The sequence below is a fragment of the Arachis hypogaea genome, chromosome 4, assembly GCF_003086295.3.
Source record: "Arachis hypogaea cultivar Tifrunner chromosome 4, arahy.Tifrunner.gnm2.J5K5, whole genome shotgun sequence".
Classification (NCBI taxonomy): Eukaryota; Viridiplantae; Streptophyta; class Magnoliopsida; order Fabales; family Fabaceae; genus Arachis; species Arachis hypogaea.
Window position 1 is genome coordinate 83,119,450 of NC_092039.1, and position 18,944 is coordinate 83,138,393.

Consider the following 18,944-nt stretch of genomic DNA (forward strand, 5'->3'; position numbering starts at 1 on the left):
GTCAGAATGATGAGGATGAGATTGCTCAGGTTATGAGGAAGGTAACGTGGGATGAAGAGGTGATAGTGGACTAATGTCTATTGCAGAAGGAGGAAAGAATGTATGACTTGAAATAGATTCGGTGGTCATGGGTTCAAGTTGGTTAGGACATGACAGTGAGAAAGAAGGAGAGGTTGTTGGAGAAAAGAAACAATTAGATGGAAGTGGGTCAATGGGCATGGATAAGGTTTAACTGGAAGACTAACTAAATCTTATTTTTGACAAGGTGTGTCTGGCAATGTTGGGCTGGGTGTATGAAATTGGACATTTTTTGTGACTAAGGGCAAGATCATTTCATAAAAAATTAAATTTCTAGAGATCTCAATTCTTTTATCTTCTAAAACATAAATAATTTATCCTTTAAAATCATGTTCAAAACCAATAAACATAGTCTTTTTGGCTCTTGGATCAAATTTTGATCTATTTGCCATTAGGGTAGAAATAAAACATAAGTATCCAAAAATTTTAAAGTCATGATAAGTTGGTGGATGATTAAATAAAATCTTAAATGGTGTTTTAAAATTAATTGCAGATGATGGAACTCTATTAAACAAATAAACACCATGTTTAAGAGCATAAGACCAAAAAGATAATGGTAAGTTAGATTGAAATATAAGAGCAAAAACTATATTCAAAATATGTTGATGCTTGCGTTCTACCCTTCCATTTTGTTGAGGAGTATCAGCACAATTACGTTGATGAATGATGCCCTTTGAATCATAAAAATCATGTAAAATGAATTCTGGTCCATTATCGGAATGGACAACTTTGACATTAGAGTTGAATTTTGATTTGAAAAATTATTAACAATAGAAAAAGTACTGAAAGAACAAAGATAATAAGTAGTTGGATTTGGCAAAAGTCCAAGTTGGTTTGAAAGACGAGTTTTTTTATTAGAAGAATGGTTATTTCTGTTTTGCGATCTAAAAAATGAGTTTTAGCCTTTCTTAGAAGTGCCATAAGAAAAGAGTGCTGGGCTAACGAGAGAGTCAAAGGAGGCTCTGATGAAGTTGCTGGTGTGCCCTTTCTCTTTGACCTAGAACAAAGTAGAGAGGTAAAGGGACAACAACAACATTTATAGAAGAATGATTATTCATTGTAGGAGGGGTTGATGGAGTTTTGGGATCTGGATTGATTGGTTTATCCATAACTGTCAACAGAGTTCAAAATCGAGTTCTGATATCATAATAAAATTTAAAGAATATGCAAAGATAACGAAAATTGTGTTATCTATTTGTTGATTGAAAAAATTATAAAAGTAAAATTAATATATAAGCCGAAATTATAACCAAAATAATTTTATTAGACTCAATTTATGACTTGATAGAAGATTTTTTTATTATTATCATGAGTTAAAGTAAATGAATATTTAATAAACTTGACCCATTTTGACAATCTTAATTATAATCAATTATATATTTGCTTATGATATAGTTTTTGAATTTAGAAAATATTGGCAATATATAACATCAATTTTAATTCTAACCTATATAAAATAAAATCAAATATACTAACCGAAAGCTATGTAGTACACATATAAATTAATATTTAAGAAAATTTTTTTTGGCACATATATATATATATATACTTTTAGTACATTGAAACATATATTATATATTATTCCCGAAATATATGTCTTATGAACTTATGGGAGGCGGCGTAAACATGTGTAGTAATAATAAGCTTAAAATAAAGCATTTGTATCATATAATTGATCACTTGAACCGGAAGGAAATTAAGTACTTGTCAAGACTCAAGAGTAGTAAATTAAACTTTGTATTTTATATAACAATGATTAATCTTAGTAGCACACGGAAACCACATAACAACAAATAAAATTCGGTTTAGCATTCTTTAACAAACATGTCTGTATATACGTATGAATAATGTATGCATATATAAATACCCAATCGTTAAAAACCAGAACCAAGTGCTTTCAGAAAACAGCACCTTAGCTTGTATTCCAAATTAATTGGAGCTTCATTTGTCTAAGGTATCAGAACCAGATAACATACACAAAGATGCAGCCTCCCGTCAAAAATGGTTTCAACGTGTTTTTGGGCAACTCGACGGAGTGGCGCCTTTCGAATGGGCCGGCTTACTTGAACTCGCCGACGGCATACATAGAACCTGAATCAGTCACCTTGGATCCTTCTCGAGCTTTCTTGAAGGATGTCAAGCGCCTCATCGTTAAGGTTAGTTATTATTTGTTAGCCCAAACAAATGAATTCTATTGACAACCATTTTTTTTTTTTTGGTTACAGAACGGCCATGAAATTTGAAAATATAGACCTTATACATATATACAGAACAATTGTGCACTTATCATGAGTTTTATTTTTGGTATTTGGTATTATATATTTTTTTAAATTTCTCTGTTTTGCTATTTATTTTGTTTAAAACGCGAAGTAGCTTGAAAACCATTATCACTAGTTCATCCCTACTGTCTTTGTATTTTTATTTTATTCTCCCGGGGGATGGATTTTTTTTTCTATTTTTATTTGTTATTATTATTTTTTAGAAAGAAATCTGCATTGTTTGTCCCCTGCTTTGTATATAGTTCACAGAAAACCTTGTAAATGTTGCCCGTCTCAACTCCAAATTGGTTTTTAATTTGATTTCTTTTTTATTCGTTGCGTTTTTCGTCACGATGGCTCCTAAAACTGTGTTTTGGGTTATTTAATCTGGATATTTGGTATTTGGGGAGAAACGATGAGATTATTGAACCCATAGTGTGGTTCCACCAAGAGTTGTTCTTAGTTCACCATACTATTAGCAGCTAACGGAATATGTTATGCCTTGAAATGTCATGATCAAAGTGTCCTTCAATCTATCATGGGCTATATGTAATTATGTTATGTAAGAAAATTTTTGGATTATGTCATTGATTCAAGAAGTTATATTTTGCATATTTATCATGTTTCGCCATTTAGTTGATACATAATTTTATGAGCAATGTTAGGGGCCAACAATTTTTGTGATTGTTAGCCATCAACTAGACATCAATGATGATTTGATGGTGTGAGATTGGTGTGAGATTTCATCCAATGACTCACATTTTTTTGCTGGTTAAATGCTGGCCAAAATTCAACAAAACTGCTGACCCCTAGACTTTTCCTAATTTTATTTCTGAAATACGTATGGCTGTAAACTTCATTTCATTCTAATTTTTAAAAGGATTGTATATCAAATCAATATATATATATATATATATATATATATATATATATATGAATTGATATACAATATTACTTTATGTTTACTGATCCTTATTTTTCATTTTTCTTGTTATAATATTACTTCTTTTCATAGATGTTATAGCATTATTTATAGAATTATGGTACGTGTGCATTAAAATTAGTTATCAAAATTAGTTATTAATATTAAAATATATATTAAAATATAAATATATATTAAAAATAAATTAAATTACATATATATTTATACATAAATATATTAATAATTAATTTTAGTGTACAAATATCATTTGATTTATTAACGGAAATTTATAACAAGGAAAAAAGAAAACAGAAAAAGAAAAGTTACCCATCCTAAAGTAGTCCCCCTCTTTTGGACCTTATCCTAAATTAGTCTTCTGAGGGCTAAAATTTGTAGTTGCTATCCTTCGTAAAACGTACCACTATATTACAAATCTTTATCTATCTGTTGATACATCACCCTTTTATCATGAAGCTATTATTTTTTTTTCTAAATTTTTTTATTCTTTCAAAATCAAAAATAAAATAAAGGTGATTTAAATTTAATATATTTTATTTTTTATTATCATGTCTTACCAATCTCCTGGTTGGCAGATCTCTTGATGCGAATTAAAAGTCTCGAAAGCATATTCATTTTATTGAAGTGAATCATCAAAATTTTAAATTTGATATTTAAGTTTTTAATAAATTTTTATTATTTTAAAATTTTTTAAATTTATTATTGTCAGAAAATTAATCTTTCTATCATTTAATAATTTTTTTAACAAACATGTTAAATATTAAACACTTAATAAATTTTATTATAAAATAAATAAGTCATTCTTTTATCAAAAGACGGATTTGTTTAAAAACTTTTAAAATTATAAAATATAATTAAAAAATAAATTATCTATAAATTAATTTAAATATTTACTCAAAATTTTATCTTCCCCAAACATCAGCCACTCTTTGTTTGTCAGACAGAATCTCCTGCTATCCACAAATGACAGACCACATGCATATTTAATAAATAAATAGTGGTATGAAGGACTTCTGCAAAACAATAAAGAAGATTTAAATTTAAAATCGTAAAAGAAATTGCAAAACTATGAGAGAATGAGCGAGTAAGAGATATTTATGATTAATTTTATTAAGATATTTAGTAAAAGAAATTTCCAAGTTTTTAACAAACAAATAATAAATTATAATTTGTATTTATAAAAAATATTATTGTTACCAAAAATTTCTGTTATTATTATTATTATTATTATTATTATTATTATTATTATTATTATTATTATTATTATTTTATTTTCCTATGGTTGAAGGTTGGAACTGCGGTGGTTACTCGCAGCGATGGAAGATTAGCATTGGGGAGACTTGGAGCTCTTTGTGAGCAGGTAAAGCCGTAGAGCATGATGCAGTGTCAAACCACTTAGAATAATATTGACTAATACCATAGATACTCCAAACCAGATCCAAATATGGTTAAAATCCTTACTCTGCTCATGTAACTTTTGTTGTGACTTTAGAATTATGTTTTCTTGCAGCTTAAAGAATTAAATTCTAGGGGATATGAGGTTATATTAGTGACTTCAGGTGCTGTCGGCCTTGGACGTCAAAGACTAAGATATCGCAGATTGGCCAATAGCAGGTTCATGCTTTCCTTACATGAATTTGTAGAATGATATTTTCTTATATCAGACATAAGAGAATCGATTGAGTTTCAATAAATTACTCAAGTTTTTTTATTAGCACAATCTGAGCATGCTCCTAATTGTTTAATTAGGGTTTGACCTCAATGAGATTTAAGGGATTTCATGTTTAGAATAGGTTGATTTTAAGAGAGCAAGCAAGAAAATCTTAACCCTAAAATAACTGATTTAATTACTTATTATGCAGTTTTTCGGATCTTCAAAAGCCACAAGGTGAATTCGATGGAAAAGCATGTGCAGCCGTTGGGCAGAGTAGTCTTATGGCTCTCTATGATACCATGTTCAGCCAGGTGCTTAAGCATTTGAACCTATAATATGGATTCCTAATATCTTTATATCTATAACCATCACTCTTTGGTATATCCTTATGCAGATTCAAGAATGTATTAACTAGTGTTTCTTTGATTGATCTCATATAATATAGTTTCCTCCTTAGTTATTGATTATTGATGCTGATATATTATGATTTGGTTGGTGCAGCTTGATGTGACTTCATCCCAACTTCTTGTGAATGATGGCTTCTTTAGGGATGCAGGTTTCAGAAAACAACTTTCAGACACTGTGCACTCACTATTGAATTTAAGAGTTATCCCCATTTTCAATGAAAATGATGCTGTTAGTACTAGGAAGGCACCATATGAGGTATCTTGATTTTCCTTATCACATTTCTTCATTTGAAATCACTCATATATATTCATGCGCACATCTAAGATTTTCTTGTTATAAATTACATTCAACTTTCTAATATAACAAATCAATAAGTGTTACCTGTAACATCAATTAATCTTAGCGGGAGATCAATGTAATTTACTATGATTATGGTTCTGAGAACCGGACCGAATATCAGTCGGTTCAACCTAATTAATCAAAAATTAGTTATCAAACTAGTCTGAATCGAGGTAAAAAAATCTTTTGGAAAGAACTGGTCAAAAATCGAAAAAATAGGTTTAAAAACTGATTAACCAATTGAATCGCTGTGATTTTTTAATGCTTAACCTGTTTAAAATAATAAATTACAATTTTTTTAAATAAATGCATATTTTATACATAAATATATTATATTATTATATCCGGTTCAGTCCCGCTTGAACATCGATTGAATCTTTGAACCTCTAATCATTGGTTCGATAACTGGTTCGATTTTCAGAACTTGACTTATGATTGATGCATCTTAAGCCAGAGCTGTTCTTTGTGACAAATTACATTTGAAACAAGAAACTTTGGTTATCTTGGTTTTATGACATACAATTACATTTAATTGCAAGCACTGCCCGCAGGACTCATCTGGTATATTCTGGGACAATGACAGTTTGGCTGGTTTATTAGCATTGGAACTAAAGGCTGATCTTCTTGTTCTGTTGAGTGATGTTGAAGGCCTTTATAGTGGCCCTCCATCTGACCCAAACTCAAAGCTAATTGATACATATGTGAAAGAAAAGCATCAAAAGGAAATCACTTTTGGAGACAAATCAAGATTGGGGAGAGGGGGTATGACTGCCAAAGTTAATGCTGCTGTTTGTGCTGCTTATGCTGGCACCCCGGTCATCATTACTAGGTACTCTTTTTAATTTATGATTATCATTTCTTTTGGTATGATCTTGCTGGTATAAAAAAGGGTTGATTGCTATGCATTTATAAACAGTGTAAAAGACTTTTAATATTGTTTTACAATTAAATTTGGGTGTGTTGTATGACTTGATATAATAGATTATTGAATTAAACGTTTGACGTAACAATACATGATTGAATATCTATGTAACACTTACCGTACCTTTTTTTCGTTTCACATTTAAGAGAAATTAATTATGTGGAAGATCGAATAAATTACGGATGAAATCAAAGAATTAAAGGAAATTTGAGAGAACGAGAAACACAAAGAATCACATAATGTCCATTATAATCAATAATCACTAATATTAATACAATTTTCTACTGTAACTATATCTATCTCTATTAACTGGTCTAATTTATTCCCCATTATAAATGTTGCATCCCATGCACTTGTTTGCCATGTTTGTTAGCCAATAAGTTTCTATTTTGTTTAACATGGTCAGAATTAAATTAACCAAAATGATAACAAATTAAATTTTCATTTTGAGCAATATTCATTCTTTTTATATGTACAAAATACAATCATACTTGTGGATTTTTCATATTTTTAATGGCTTTCATTATCTTGAACCTCTTTTGAAGTGGCTATGCAACAGACAACATCATAAGAGTACTCCAAGGAGATAGAATTGGCACTGTTTTCCACAAAGATGCACATCTGTGGGCCCACATAAAGCAAGTGAGTGCACGTGAGATGGCAATTTCAGCACGTGATTGTTCAAGACGACTTCAAGTAAGTAACAAGGGTTTAGCTAACATGTATTCTAAGAACAAGTTACAGTTACTATTAGTAGAAGTTTTTAAACTTTTACTTAAATAAATGAATAACAAATACATTGAAAATTTAAACTTTGTATTTTTTTCTATATAAATTTTTTTAATCAGTAACATTAACTTGTGCTGGCACATATTAGCTAAATCCAAGTAACGATTGCATTTTTATGCAATTAACCTTCTAGTACTTCTAGTTGCCTTTTTGGTTATTGCTAATAATGATACACTTGAATTGATAATTGGTAGTCTCATTGGTACTATATTGGGATTTTTCTTTTCCACTTCAGTCTTTAAACTCTGAAGAAAGGAGGAAGATATTGCTAGCAGTGGCAGATGCACTAGAGAACAATCTAAGCTTGATAATGGAAGAGAATGGAGTTGATATTGCTGATGCAGAGCTTGCTGGATTGGAAAAATCACTCATCTCTCGTTTGGCCCTCAAGCCTGAGAAGGCAAGAATTTTATCACTTAAAAGTGAAAATACTGAAACATAACTATGCCCTCTTGTTTAGATCATTGACTTAAAGAGAAATGTTATATGTATATATTACGTATGTGACATTGCTTACAATTGATTTAGTAACATGAATTCACCAGTTAGGTAACATGTAATTATGAATTTAACATGTGATTCGGCACGCTGGGAGACATTGCTTACTTGGATCTGTCACTGTTGTGAATTCTTTTTTTCTTTATTTGATCATGTTCCTTGTGTCTTACCTATACTTTCTGTATTTTCAGATTGCTGGGCTTGTGAAATCTGTTCGAATGTTGGCAGACATGAAGGAACCTATTGGTCAGATTTTAAAGAGAATTGAGGTCAAAACTCCCTTATATCTACATATATATTTTTTTTATAAAAATACAAGTGACACTATTATTAGATCACATATGTATTAATGTCTGAATTTTCTTAAATTTGATAACCTTGATTCTTCAAGATTATATGACATGATTCAATGGTTAGATTGATAAAATTCATACAGTATGCAAAGTTATTAAAAAACGGTATAAGTTGGTAAGATTTATTATTTGATTGCTACGTATTAGTTTCTGACTAGTGCTATTTGTATCCAGCTAGCAGATAAACTCACACTGGAGCGAATATCGTGTCCTTTGGGTGTTGTCCTAGTTATTTTTGAGTCACGACCAGATGCCCTTGTCCAGGTTACAATAAAAATACCATCCTTCTTAGTCCTTTTCATGGTGTGAATTTGTATTGTTGTGTTAAAACATTGATGATTAACATGTTTGTTGATACGGAATCATAGATTGCTGCTTTGGCAGTTCGAAGTGGAAATGGTTTATTGCTTAAAGGTGGAAAGGAAGCCAAAAGATCAAATGCTGCCTTACACAAGGTAAGTTCCTTCATTTTAGGTCATTTTCTATTAATTGTTATTTAAAATAATATAAATCTATCAAAATTTATGGTACCAAGTTGCATATTTTGGAATGATCAAAGGAGGCAATTTGCAAAGAAAGGATATTATACATTTATTTTAAATTCGATTGAGTGGATCTAAAGCACACATAACATAAAGCTCATGAAGATAAAATGCAAATAACCCTTTATTTTATATATGAGATTGTTGTTTTATCTGATTAATCTGAATCAGAACTATGTGTTTATTTGAAACATATATCATATTTAAGATTTCATTACTTCTTGCAGGTTATTACTTCAGCTATTCCAGAAAAAGTTGGTGACAAACTTATAGGACTTGTGACTTCAAGGGAAGAGATCCCAGATTTGCTTAAGGTTGATAAAAATACAAGTAATACTTCTAACAATTATTTGTCCAGATGATGTTTATCAAACTAATTATACTCTGCAACAGCTTGATGATGTGATAGATCTTGTTGTCCCCAGAGGCAGTAACAAGCTTGTTTCTCAAATCAAGGAATCAACAAAGATTCCTGTCCTCGGTCATTCTGGTAATGTGACACATCAAGTTTCTTAAAAGGCTAAAGCTTCATTTTGGTCCCCCTACATTTTTAATTGAGCATTTTTTCGTCATTATTTTAGTTCTTTCGTTAGGTATTAGTTGATGTCTCATGTTAAGTTACACATGACATTTTCAACTGATGTGACATGCCATGTGTCACTTAACACGACACATTAGTAAATCCATAATGGCTAAACTAAAATAACCAATAGAATTACAATTTCAAAATATCAAGGATTAATCATATTTACAAACTCAGGGATCAAAGTCCCAAGTGAACGTTACTCCAAATATAAATTATGATTCTATCAAGTTTTCATTTTTTTTTTTTCATGCAGATGGAATTTGTCATGTGTATGTTGACAAAGCTGCTAATATTGATATGGCGAAGCAGATTGTTAAGGATGCAAAGATTGATTATCCTGCAGCTTGCAATGCAATGGTAATTACAAATCTCGTCACTTGGAAATAATTGATATAAATTGAGTTAAAGGACTGTGCTTATTATAATATATTTTGTGCTGATTTTATTAGGAAACCCTTCTTGTACACAAGGATCTGTCAGAAACTGGTGGACTTAATCAACTTGTTGCTGAACTCACAAAAGAAGGTTTCAGCTTAATATAAATGGATTTAGTTATAATGAACAATATTCACTCAAAATTAATTTCTCAAGAGTTTAACTTTTATGCATTATAAACATAAAAATTTGCACAGATATCAAATCTAATGTTATCACGTAATGTAATAAAAAGAATTAATCATTTTTAATACCCTTTTTGGCAGGTGTTGAACTATATGGTGGACCAAGAGCAAGTGGCTTATTGAACATTACTAAAACAAGTTCTTTCCATAAGGAGTATAGCTCACCAGCATGCACAGTTGAAATTGTTGATGATGTATCTGCTGCCATTGATCACATACATCAATATGGAAGGCATGCTAGTTTCTTTTGCTTATTTTTCATTGTTTTGATTTTTCTGAAGTCATAGGCATAATTGCTATGCTAAAATTAATTTCTTTACCATGTTGCAGTTCTCATACTGAATGCATTGTTACAGAAGACCCTGAAGTTGCTGAAACTTTCTTACGTCGAGTTGATAGGTACCTATACGTTTTTATTCTTTTCCATATTGTTTAACCTTTGATGTTAAATAATGGCAATAGAAAATAAAGATGCATTTAGATTCTATCTCCGAGATAGAAATACTAACACAACGACAAATAAAACAGATATAGGATTCTTCTTTTGGGCAAAGGATTAGATGGTCCCATTATGTTTGAGATTATTAAGTGGTCCTAGTTAAAAACTATTAAATTCTAGTTTTAATGTATTTTTAAAACAATCCTTAGAAATTTATATTTGCAAACAAGTCCCTCTTTTTCTTTATTCATTTATCTCTAATCATAAACTTAGGATATAACAATGTTAGTTTTCCAATAGAAGAAGAAAAAAGTATTTATCAATGGTGTCCTTCATTATTCCAGGATGATATGTTCCATGAATACCATCCATGCCTTTGAAATAATTCTTTCTCTGAGACATAAAACTTTGTCTATGTTTGTGTCACCACAACCAAAGGAGTTTCTATGTTCATTGTCAATATATTTCTATTATTTAAATGCATCTAATTTTGTTTGAAACATAATTCAATATCTTTACATTGAATGACATTAATGTTTCATGGAATTTCTACATATAACTTTCCCATGAATATGAATAGGGTAATGTTAGGTAGACAAAAAAAAACAGCCTGTAGAAGGTACAAGGTTAATATTTTGGCTAATATTTTTTGAATAAGTCATGTTCTTTACTTTACGTTGATAATTTTGTTTTATTTTGTCCTGATAAACAAATAGTGCTGCTGTATTCCACAATGCAAGTACAAGGTTCTGTGATGGAGCACGCTTTGGTCTTGGAGCAGAGGTGGTGTATCTTCTAGAAATGACATTGTGTTTGCAATAATCACATTTAGTTTCTCAAATGTTATTCGTTTTCTTTATTATTATTATTATTGATCACTGATCAGGTTGGAATAAGCACCAGCAGAATTCATGCTCGAGGCCCTGTAGGAGTTGAGGGGTTATTAACTAGTAAATGGTATGGACTCCTGCACTTTTTTCTTGATTTATTTTTATTACTTTAAAAATAAAATAAAATATTAGCACCACCAACAGGCTAACTGAGAAAACATTTTCCGTTATTCTGTTGTATGTTCAAAAAATAAAATAAACTGTTGTATGTTTTATTATGTTTAATTTTGTTTCCTTATCTGCTTTCAAGAACTTATCAACTTTTTTTAAATTACAATTATAAACTATTTGCATGAGTTTTTTTTTTTTTTTGTGACTAAAACTATTTGCATGAGTTACGAACTAATAAATAGTTTTCAATTCAACAAATAATATTTACGATAAATGATACAATTTGTTGCAGGATATTGAGAGGGAGTGGGCAAGTGGTAGACGGTGATCGAGGGGTCACTTACACTCACAAGGAACTTCCAATCATAGCATGATTATATATCTCTAAAACAAAAGGATAGTTTTGAAGCTAAATATATATTGGCTATGTATTATTATTATTATTATTATTATTATTATTATTATTATTATCCTCAATCCAGCAGCTTTTATCTGTTGTATTTAAATATACAGAAGTTGCTGTGATGCTAGCTAGCAGTGTACAACCTTATCACAATTTACTTCCACTTTTTCCTTTTCCTTTTTTTTCTTTGTATGAACGATATTGTTTAACTATGTTGATCTTTGATGAAATGTTACTAGTTACTAGAGACTGTGATACTACAATGGAATAACAAAGCTGACACCACACTAGTAATGTGAAGGAACAATTGCTTGTGAACTTGAATATGTTATTATTATTATTACGATTAACTGTTTTCTTAGGCCACTTCTTATTCCCACAAATGTGTATTATACGGTTTGTTTTGCTTTTGCAGTGAATTAATTAATTAACCATGCACCACCAAATCTAACACATATTGGTCAAAATTCATGCCAAATGCTATGGTGTAACAAAATTTACACACACGTCTACATCAAGAAATGTTAATACAAATGCTCTATCTCTTCACTTAGAGTAGCAAAGAAGCTAATTTTCAGAAGCTTAGACCATGTTGTTACATGGTAAATCTAAGCATTATCTTCAGTAGCCTAGTTTATTAGTCGAGTTAATAGTGAAAATCGTCTTCCCAAAATATCTCGATCTCCCTTTTCATTCTTAAAAAAATAAATTAATCAAATTCGTTTCCAAATAATTTTTTTTAGTCAAGTTCATCCATATGATAGCTTCTTGACGCTGCTGTTAATCTGCAACGTGAAATGACAGCGTAGCATAGCAAACACTTCGTTTTGCACTCTTCATCTCTTGAACAAGCGTTCTCATTCGCTCTTCTTCTTGCACCGCTAACGGATAGAGAAGCCTCACTGCCGTTGCACAATGCACAGTGGTCTCGTCACCTCCGCTGTCGCTAGTCGAAGCCACCCCTGCACGCGATTCTCGTTGCTCCATCGCTTTCTCAGTCGCCTTCTCCTTTTCTCACTCACGCATCGAAGAAGAAGGCTGAGCCAGGAGCATCACTCTCCTCCCCTGCTTCTCTGCTCTGCCGTGACGTCAATTCAGGTAGGCCCTCTCTTTTGTGATTTTTTTTTTCTATTTCTGTTGTGCTCTAACTGCAACTGAGATCATATATATAATAATTAATCTTAATAAAAAAATCAAGTTGGGAATTTCAGGAGAGAACGACATCCATGACTATGGAATTTTAGTACTGAGGAACAGAATCAGCAAGGGAGAAGATGGGTAATGAGTGAGGGTTTTTGTGTTAGAAATGTAACTTCCGGTGACGAACAGGCGACCTTGCCACTGCGGGATCGGACTTTCAACGACGGAGAAGGGCAAAGACAAGTACCCTCAGCATCATTCTTAATGGTAGCTACAAGCACCGCTCATGGAAGGGAACAAACACGTTAGAGAGGATAAAAATGTGTTGAATTTTTTTGAACACTGCATTCTAATATTTGGCAACCTTTTTTTTTTTAAATACAGAAGTGATTTTGCATAATAAAAGAGTGTTTATTAGAAGCAAAAAATTGTTGCTTCTGCTTTCACTGCAACTTGCGTTAATTTTTGATAATCTTTATTAGTTATTAATTTTTTTCAAAAGAGTTTTTAAATTTGTTTCAACTTATTTCAAATATTATTAATTTTTTTAATTTTTAGTACTTCTTTTATATTTTGATTTTTTTTATTAAATTTGTTATTGTAATTCTGCTATAATATGAATTATTGTTCTTGTTAAAAATGATAAAGTAAATAAAAAATTAATCATAGATAACAATGGAATCATAAGTAATAAAATTTTACAGTTCAAAATAATACTAAATAAAAGAATACTGAGAATACTAAAAGAATTATAGAATATTTTTTTGTTTAATATTGTAAAATTTATTATTATAACTGTTTATTATTCGAATTTGTTATAATATGTATTATTGTTCCTATTAAAAATGATAAATTAAATAAAAAATTAATGATAAATAATAATATAAACATAATTAGTAAAAAGTTAGAATCCTAAATAGCAAACAAAATAAGATTACTGAGAGTACTCATAATGAGTATTAAAATATATTATTTTATACGTTATTTTTAATTTAATAAATAAATATTAATTTTTATTATAATAATAAAAAATTATAACAAACTAAAATAGAATTTTATAAAAAATACTACATAAAAATATACTAAAAAGAGTATAAAAAAAATTAAATATACTAAAAAATAATATTATAATTTAATATTATACTTTTTTTTAGTAATTAATTAATTATCTATCTAAAAGTGATTTTAACTAATATTATCTAAACAATTTTATTTTATCAAAATCAATTTTAGTATAGAATTGCCAAACATAAATTATATAGGCACAAATTCACTTTTATCCAAAATCAATTTTACAAAATCACTTTCAAACTCCAGTTTGACCAATTCTAATCCAAACACACACTAAGTTGTTTGCGATGGAAATGGATCCTCTCAATTTTTTTTAACACTTGAGGGAATAAAGTGTGATCTCTCACCATTAATTTTATAAGTAGGACCAAAAATAAATATGAGAGAGAGCAATGAAGGGTGAGATTAAACTGGAGAGGATCCACTCCCGTTTGTGGTAGGGGTGTACCCAAAGACCCGATCTGGACCCGAACATATTAGGGACTAGTTTGGTGTGATTTCATTGGGTCTAGGGTACAGGTCTCAAAAATATACTCGATCATTATTTAGGGTCGGATCGGAGTCAAAGCGAATCCAGTCTCAAAAAAGTATATATGTTTTAAATTAATTCCAATATTATGTTATATTAATTATAAGCTTATTTTATTTTTAACCATACTTGTTGAATTAGAAAATAGATCAAAGAAATCAAACTAGAATTTATAGACAAATTCAAGTTTAAATATGAATATCAACTCCTCAAGAACAAGTTTTTTCTTTATAAATAATGCATCATAAATAGGTTTCTTTATAAATTATTGTTAAAAATTTAAATGCCTGATTTTCACCCGGTTTGGACCCGGTATAATTATGGCCCGAAAATATTTAGGTTTTATCGGGTTTAGAATCGAGTTAGTGTCCAAAAAATAGATCCAGTGTATATTTAGGATCGAATCTGGGTTAGGACAAACCTGATTTTACCCCGTCCTATGTACACTCTTAGTTTGTGGGCGGCCAGAGTTCGAGCTTGTAACGACAGCAATGGAAGAACGCCAAGCTGCAGGAGTTGATTACAAAGGATCAGGGGTGTAGTTTGGTTTCGGGTTGGGTGGGTGTTGGATGACCTGTTTGCTAATAGTGTTTTGGGTTCTTATTGGCCTAATACAGTCAAAAGATAACCCAAAAATATAACTTAACTGCCACTTTAGCTTTTATTAACGATGTTAGTAAAAGAAGTGATGGAAGGAATAACATGATTAATTTTAAATATTTTGAGGACGAATTTGGTTAATTTGTTTTTTCAGGGACCAAAATAGAGATTGAAGTATCTTTTAGAGACAATTTTAATTATTAACTCTTTATTTAGTTGCTAAAATTGTTATGAGTAATGCTAGGGACCAACTTTTTTAAAATTAATTTCTTAAATTGTAAATCCTCAATCATAAACTCCCGACTCTAATTCCTAAATTATAAATTTAAACTCTAAAATTGGCTAATATTGACGGGCTAAAACTTGCTTCTCTATACTTATAATGCAAATTGTTTTAACTATCATCGATGTTCGATGCATATGAAAGAGTAGTGCTACATGGTGCCAATTAAGAGCAAAAAATCCAGGGCTTCAATGCGTACGTTATCCTTGAGGATCGATCGTTCCTCACATGCTATTGACACCAAAAGTTCACATAGAAAGTATAGATCCCTGCTGAATGATAGTCAAAACTTTTAGTTAAAGTTTTTACAATTTTGATAGGTTTCCTTGGGCAACTACAAGCTTTTTGAAATAGTTTATTCGGCTTGTACTTTTTTTTAAATAACAATAACTCATTATACAAAAGGATTGCTTAATGTCTCAACCAAATAAAGAATGAAACAATTTTGATCTGCTGTTCATCTGTGAAACCCCCTAGGAACAAGGGTTGATTGTTTTTAACAAGATAAAGATTACCACAAGAAAGGACATTACCACAATTTGCATTAGTAAAAAAACACTGTTAAAATTACATCCTATACTTCTATAACACAAAAGAAATTGCACTTCATATTTCTCCATCCCACAACTCTTCAAGACTTTTGTAAGGACTACAGGTTTCGTGCACCGCAGTGTCCCCGCGAAGTAACCGTTGCTGCATCACACATAAAAGGAATGAGAAAATTGTAGTAAAACAGACAACAACTTGAAAACATGTCACAGGAATGATTAGTTCGTATGTTTTCACTTTTCAGGGGCATTCAAACCTGATGAATCTCTGAGAACTTTGAGAAGAGCTCGGGAGGGATGGACCAATCAAATAAGCTAAGGTTCTCCTTCATCCTAGATTCATTGACACTCTTCGGAAGAACGCTGTGGCCACTTTGGATTCCCCAGCGAAGAGCCACTTGTGCCGGAGTCTTGTTAAGTTGTTTTGCAATATCAATCAACACTGGTTCCTTCAAGATTTCCCCCTTTATCCAGGACCCAGGAGAGCCTAAAGGTGAATATGCCTGAATATAGAAAGCATTTTTATGTTTTATGTTTTATGTTTTTGTTGTTAACAAAATCACAGGGAATAGACCCTTTAAACATACAAATAAAGTTATAAGATGGGAAGAAAAGTACTGTGAGATGAACACCAGTGGATTTGCAGAAATTGTGAAGAGCAGGTTGTTGCCACACAGGGTGGCACTCCACTTGGTTAACTGCTGGCGGAACCTTAGCGTATTGGAGCATGTCTTGCAGCTTCTTGGTGGAAAAGTTGCTCACCCCAATTGCCCGTGCCTGACCGGAGGCATATAAACCTTCCATTGCATTCCATGTCTCTGGAAGACACAATGGAGCCATGATCTCGGGAGCCCAACCTCGTGAACCTGGCTTTGTCCTGAACGGCCAATGCATCTGTGACAAAATACTCTCAAGATCAAGATCAGCCCATTTCATAAAGGAAGATTTTAGTTTCAGCAGCGTTGCAGGGCTAAAAGTTCGAAATCAAGAACCATACAAGATATAGATCAATGTAGTCAAGCTGCAGATCCTCCAGAGTCCTAGTCAATGCCTTTGATACATCTTCAGGTGCACAGTCACTAGTCCTATATGGAATAAAAACACAATAAAATAAAATCCCAAGTGAGTTGCAGGTTTTCATTTCATTACTAAAAGCAAAGGAAAACGGCTCCCTAAAATGGATTTGTTTTTAAGCGAGAAAGTCAATAGAAATATGATGCACCCTTTTAACAACAGACTACATTTTGCAAATTCTTATTGAATCAAGAAATCATCATGGGTAGATAAAAAGGATAGCATCTATCCTATTTTATTCCTTCCACCTAATTTGGGCTATAGAATCCTCGCAAAATTTCGTCTGCTAAGCAATTTCTGTGATCTGATAGTGGATTTTCCCCCCTCTCACTTTATACATAAACTCATAGTAAATGAGATCCTTATCCAATATCAAATACAACAAATAAATGATCAAACAGCACTATCATGTCACAGATCATATATGTGTTTGACTCATTTATGCTAAAATATCTTTTAATAATATCTTCCAAGGTTTTATACATAAATTCCCTTATCCAACATCAAATAAATGAATGAAATCCATAAGGGTCCTTTCATCAAAGGCTTGATCTAGGGAAAACAAATTGAAGACTAAAAAGTTTGGTCAATTGAAGAGAAGAACTAGTTCATAACACAAACCATATCTTTGATGTTATGAACAAATCACTACGCTGTACTACCCCAGTGGAAAATAGCTTTTTCAGCGCATCCCCTACCTGCATCAAATTCAAATATAAATTCCTTGCATCAACTTGACCAAAAATCAAAAGAAATTTTGCCTGCTAAGATTTTTATTAAAGCAAAGAATTTGGGACTGATTCTCATCTTATACTGGTTATATATGAGTTACAGTTGAATTTAAGTATGAGTTATACCAGAATTTATTATATGAGAAAATATTATAAATCAACTTTTTTTCGCCAAAGAATAGCAACAGCTCTCTTTCCCTCTCTGCAATAAAAAGTTCAAACCTTTAACCTTGGATGTATAGCATTACTCAAAAAGTAATTGATTCCTAGTAAACTGATAAATTTTATGTGTACACATATAGATGTGTTATTTCATACAACTTTTAATGTGTATTTCATATTCCAAAATGTATACTATATGGATGATTTGGTGGTTGGTTTTTTGTGTACATACAGCATGGTTAAACCGACGTGAAACTAAACCTAATTCTAAGCTAAACAAATAAAATCAAATTAAATTTTACACTCCAAGTTATAACAAACTTATTTATCTCTTAACAACAAAGAATTGCGGGAATAGGATCCAAAATTTACCTCTTTTTCGTTATCATACACCCTAGCACAATCTATATGCCTATAGCCAGCCTGCACACACAGCATTGCAACAATTTCATTTCAATTGAAACAAAATAGAAATTGGCACAAAAATCACAAAGCAAATGCACAAAAGAAATTCAAAAGAGAAGCACCTTGACTGCAGCAATTACAGCATTACCAACTTCACCTGAAGGAGCTTTCCATGTTCCAAGACCAACTGACGGTATCTTTCCTCCAGTGTTCAGATCAAAATACAGAGGCCCGTGTGCTGTTTTTTTATCCATTTCCAAAAATTTGCAACAAACACTACCCCTAAAGAAAGAGAATCAGAATTAAAATAAAAAAATTACGAACCAACTTAAAGAATCAGATGCACTAAAAATGCATACCTTATGATGATGATGATTATGATTAAGTGTAAGTGCTAAATTGTTGAAGCAAATAAATGTGTACGTTGGTGTGTTATTGTGCAATGGACCAAAGATTTAGGCATAAGAAATGGATCACTGCTCTCTAACAAGAAATGCGGAGCAATGAATGAGAACATAAAAGACGGGGAAGAAGTTATCTCCACCCAGTCGCTTTTTGGCAACGGGAATTC

General features: G+C 31.3%; 2 protein-coding genes and 1 long non-coding RNA gene across 4 annotated transcripts; 2 read left to right on the forward strand and 1 right to left on the reverse strand.

Moving 5' to 3' along the window:
- The first annotated feature begins 1,644 nt into the window (after positions 1–1,644).
- LOC112796906 (delta-1-pyrroline-5-carboxylate synthase) lies at positions 1,645–12,148 on the forward strand. Of its 2 annotated transcripts, none has more exons than XM_025839585.3 (20): positions 1,645–2,234; positions 4,565–4,636; positions 4,787–4,890; positions 5,139–5,241; positions 5,432–5,593; positions 6,229–6,506; positions 7,145–7,295; positions 7,624–7,788; positions 8,078–8,155; positions 8,414–8,503; positions 8,608–8,694; positions 9,009–9,095; positions 9,175–9,271; positions 9,621–9,724; positions 9,817–9,892; positions 10,069–10,219; positions 10,318–10,386; positions 11,143–11,209; positions 11,313–11,383; positions 11,720–12,148. In XM_025839585.3, exons 1-20 carry the CDS (start codon positions 2,061–2,063, stop codon positions 11,799–11,801), a joined length of 2,268 nt encoding a protein of 755 aa, XP_025695370.1. In that variant the 5' UTR covers positions 1,645–2,060; the 3' UTR covers positions 11,802–12,148. The 2 variants fall into 2 exon arrangements, with proteins under 2 accessions (XP_025695370.1, XP_072091777.1); XM_072235676.1 differs by lacking the exon at positions 1,645–2,234 and adding an exon at positions 4,181–4,360.
- A 427-nt stretch (positions 12,149–12,575) lies between these two features.
- LOC140184444 (uncharacterized) lies at positions 12,576–13,420 on the forward strand. Its single transcript, XR_011881200.1, has 2 exons — positions 12,576–12,928; positions 13,029–13,420. It is a non-coding gene; the product is annotated as an uncharacterized lncRNA (long non-coding RNA).
- A 2,427-nt stretch (positions 13,421–15,847) lies between these two features.
- Positions 15,848–18,944, reverse strand: LOC112796908 (NADPH-dependent aldo-keto reductase, chloroplastic). Its single transcript, XM_025839586.3, has 8 exons — positions 18,733–18,944; positions 18,496–18,655; positions 18,341–18,391; positions 17,697–17,773; positions 16,999–17,086; positions 16,620–16,895; positions 16,259–16,504; positions 15,848–16,146 (listed from the first exon to the last, which is right to left on the reverse strand). The coding sequence occupies exons 2-8, from the start codon at positions 18,625–18,627 to the stop codon at positions 16,060–16,062; spliced, it is 957 nt and encodes a 318-aa protein (XP_025695371.1). The 5' UTR covers positions 18,628–18,655; positions 18,733–18,944; the 3' UTR covers positions 15,848–16,059.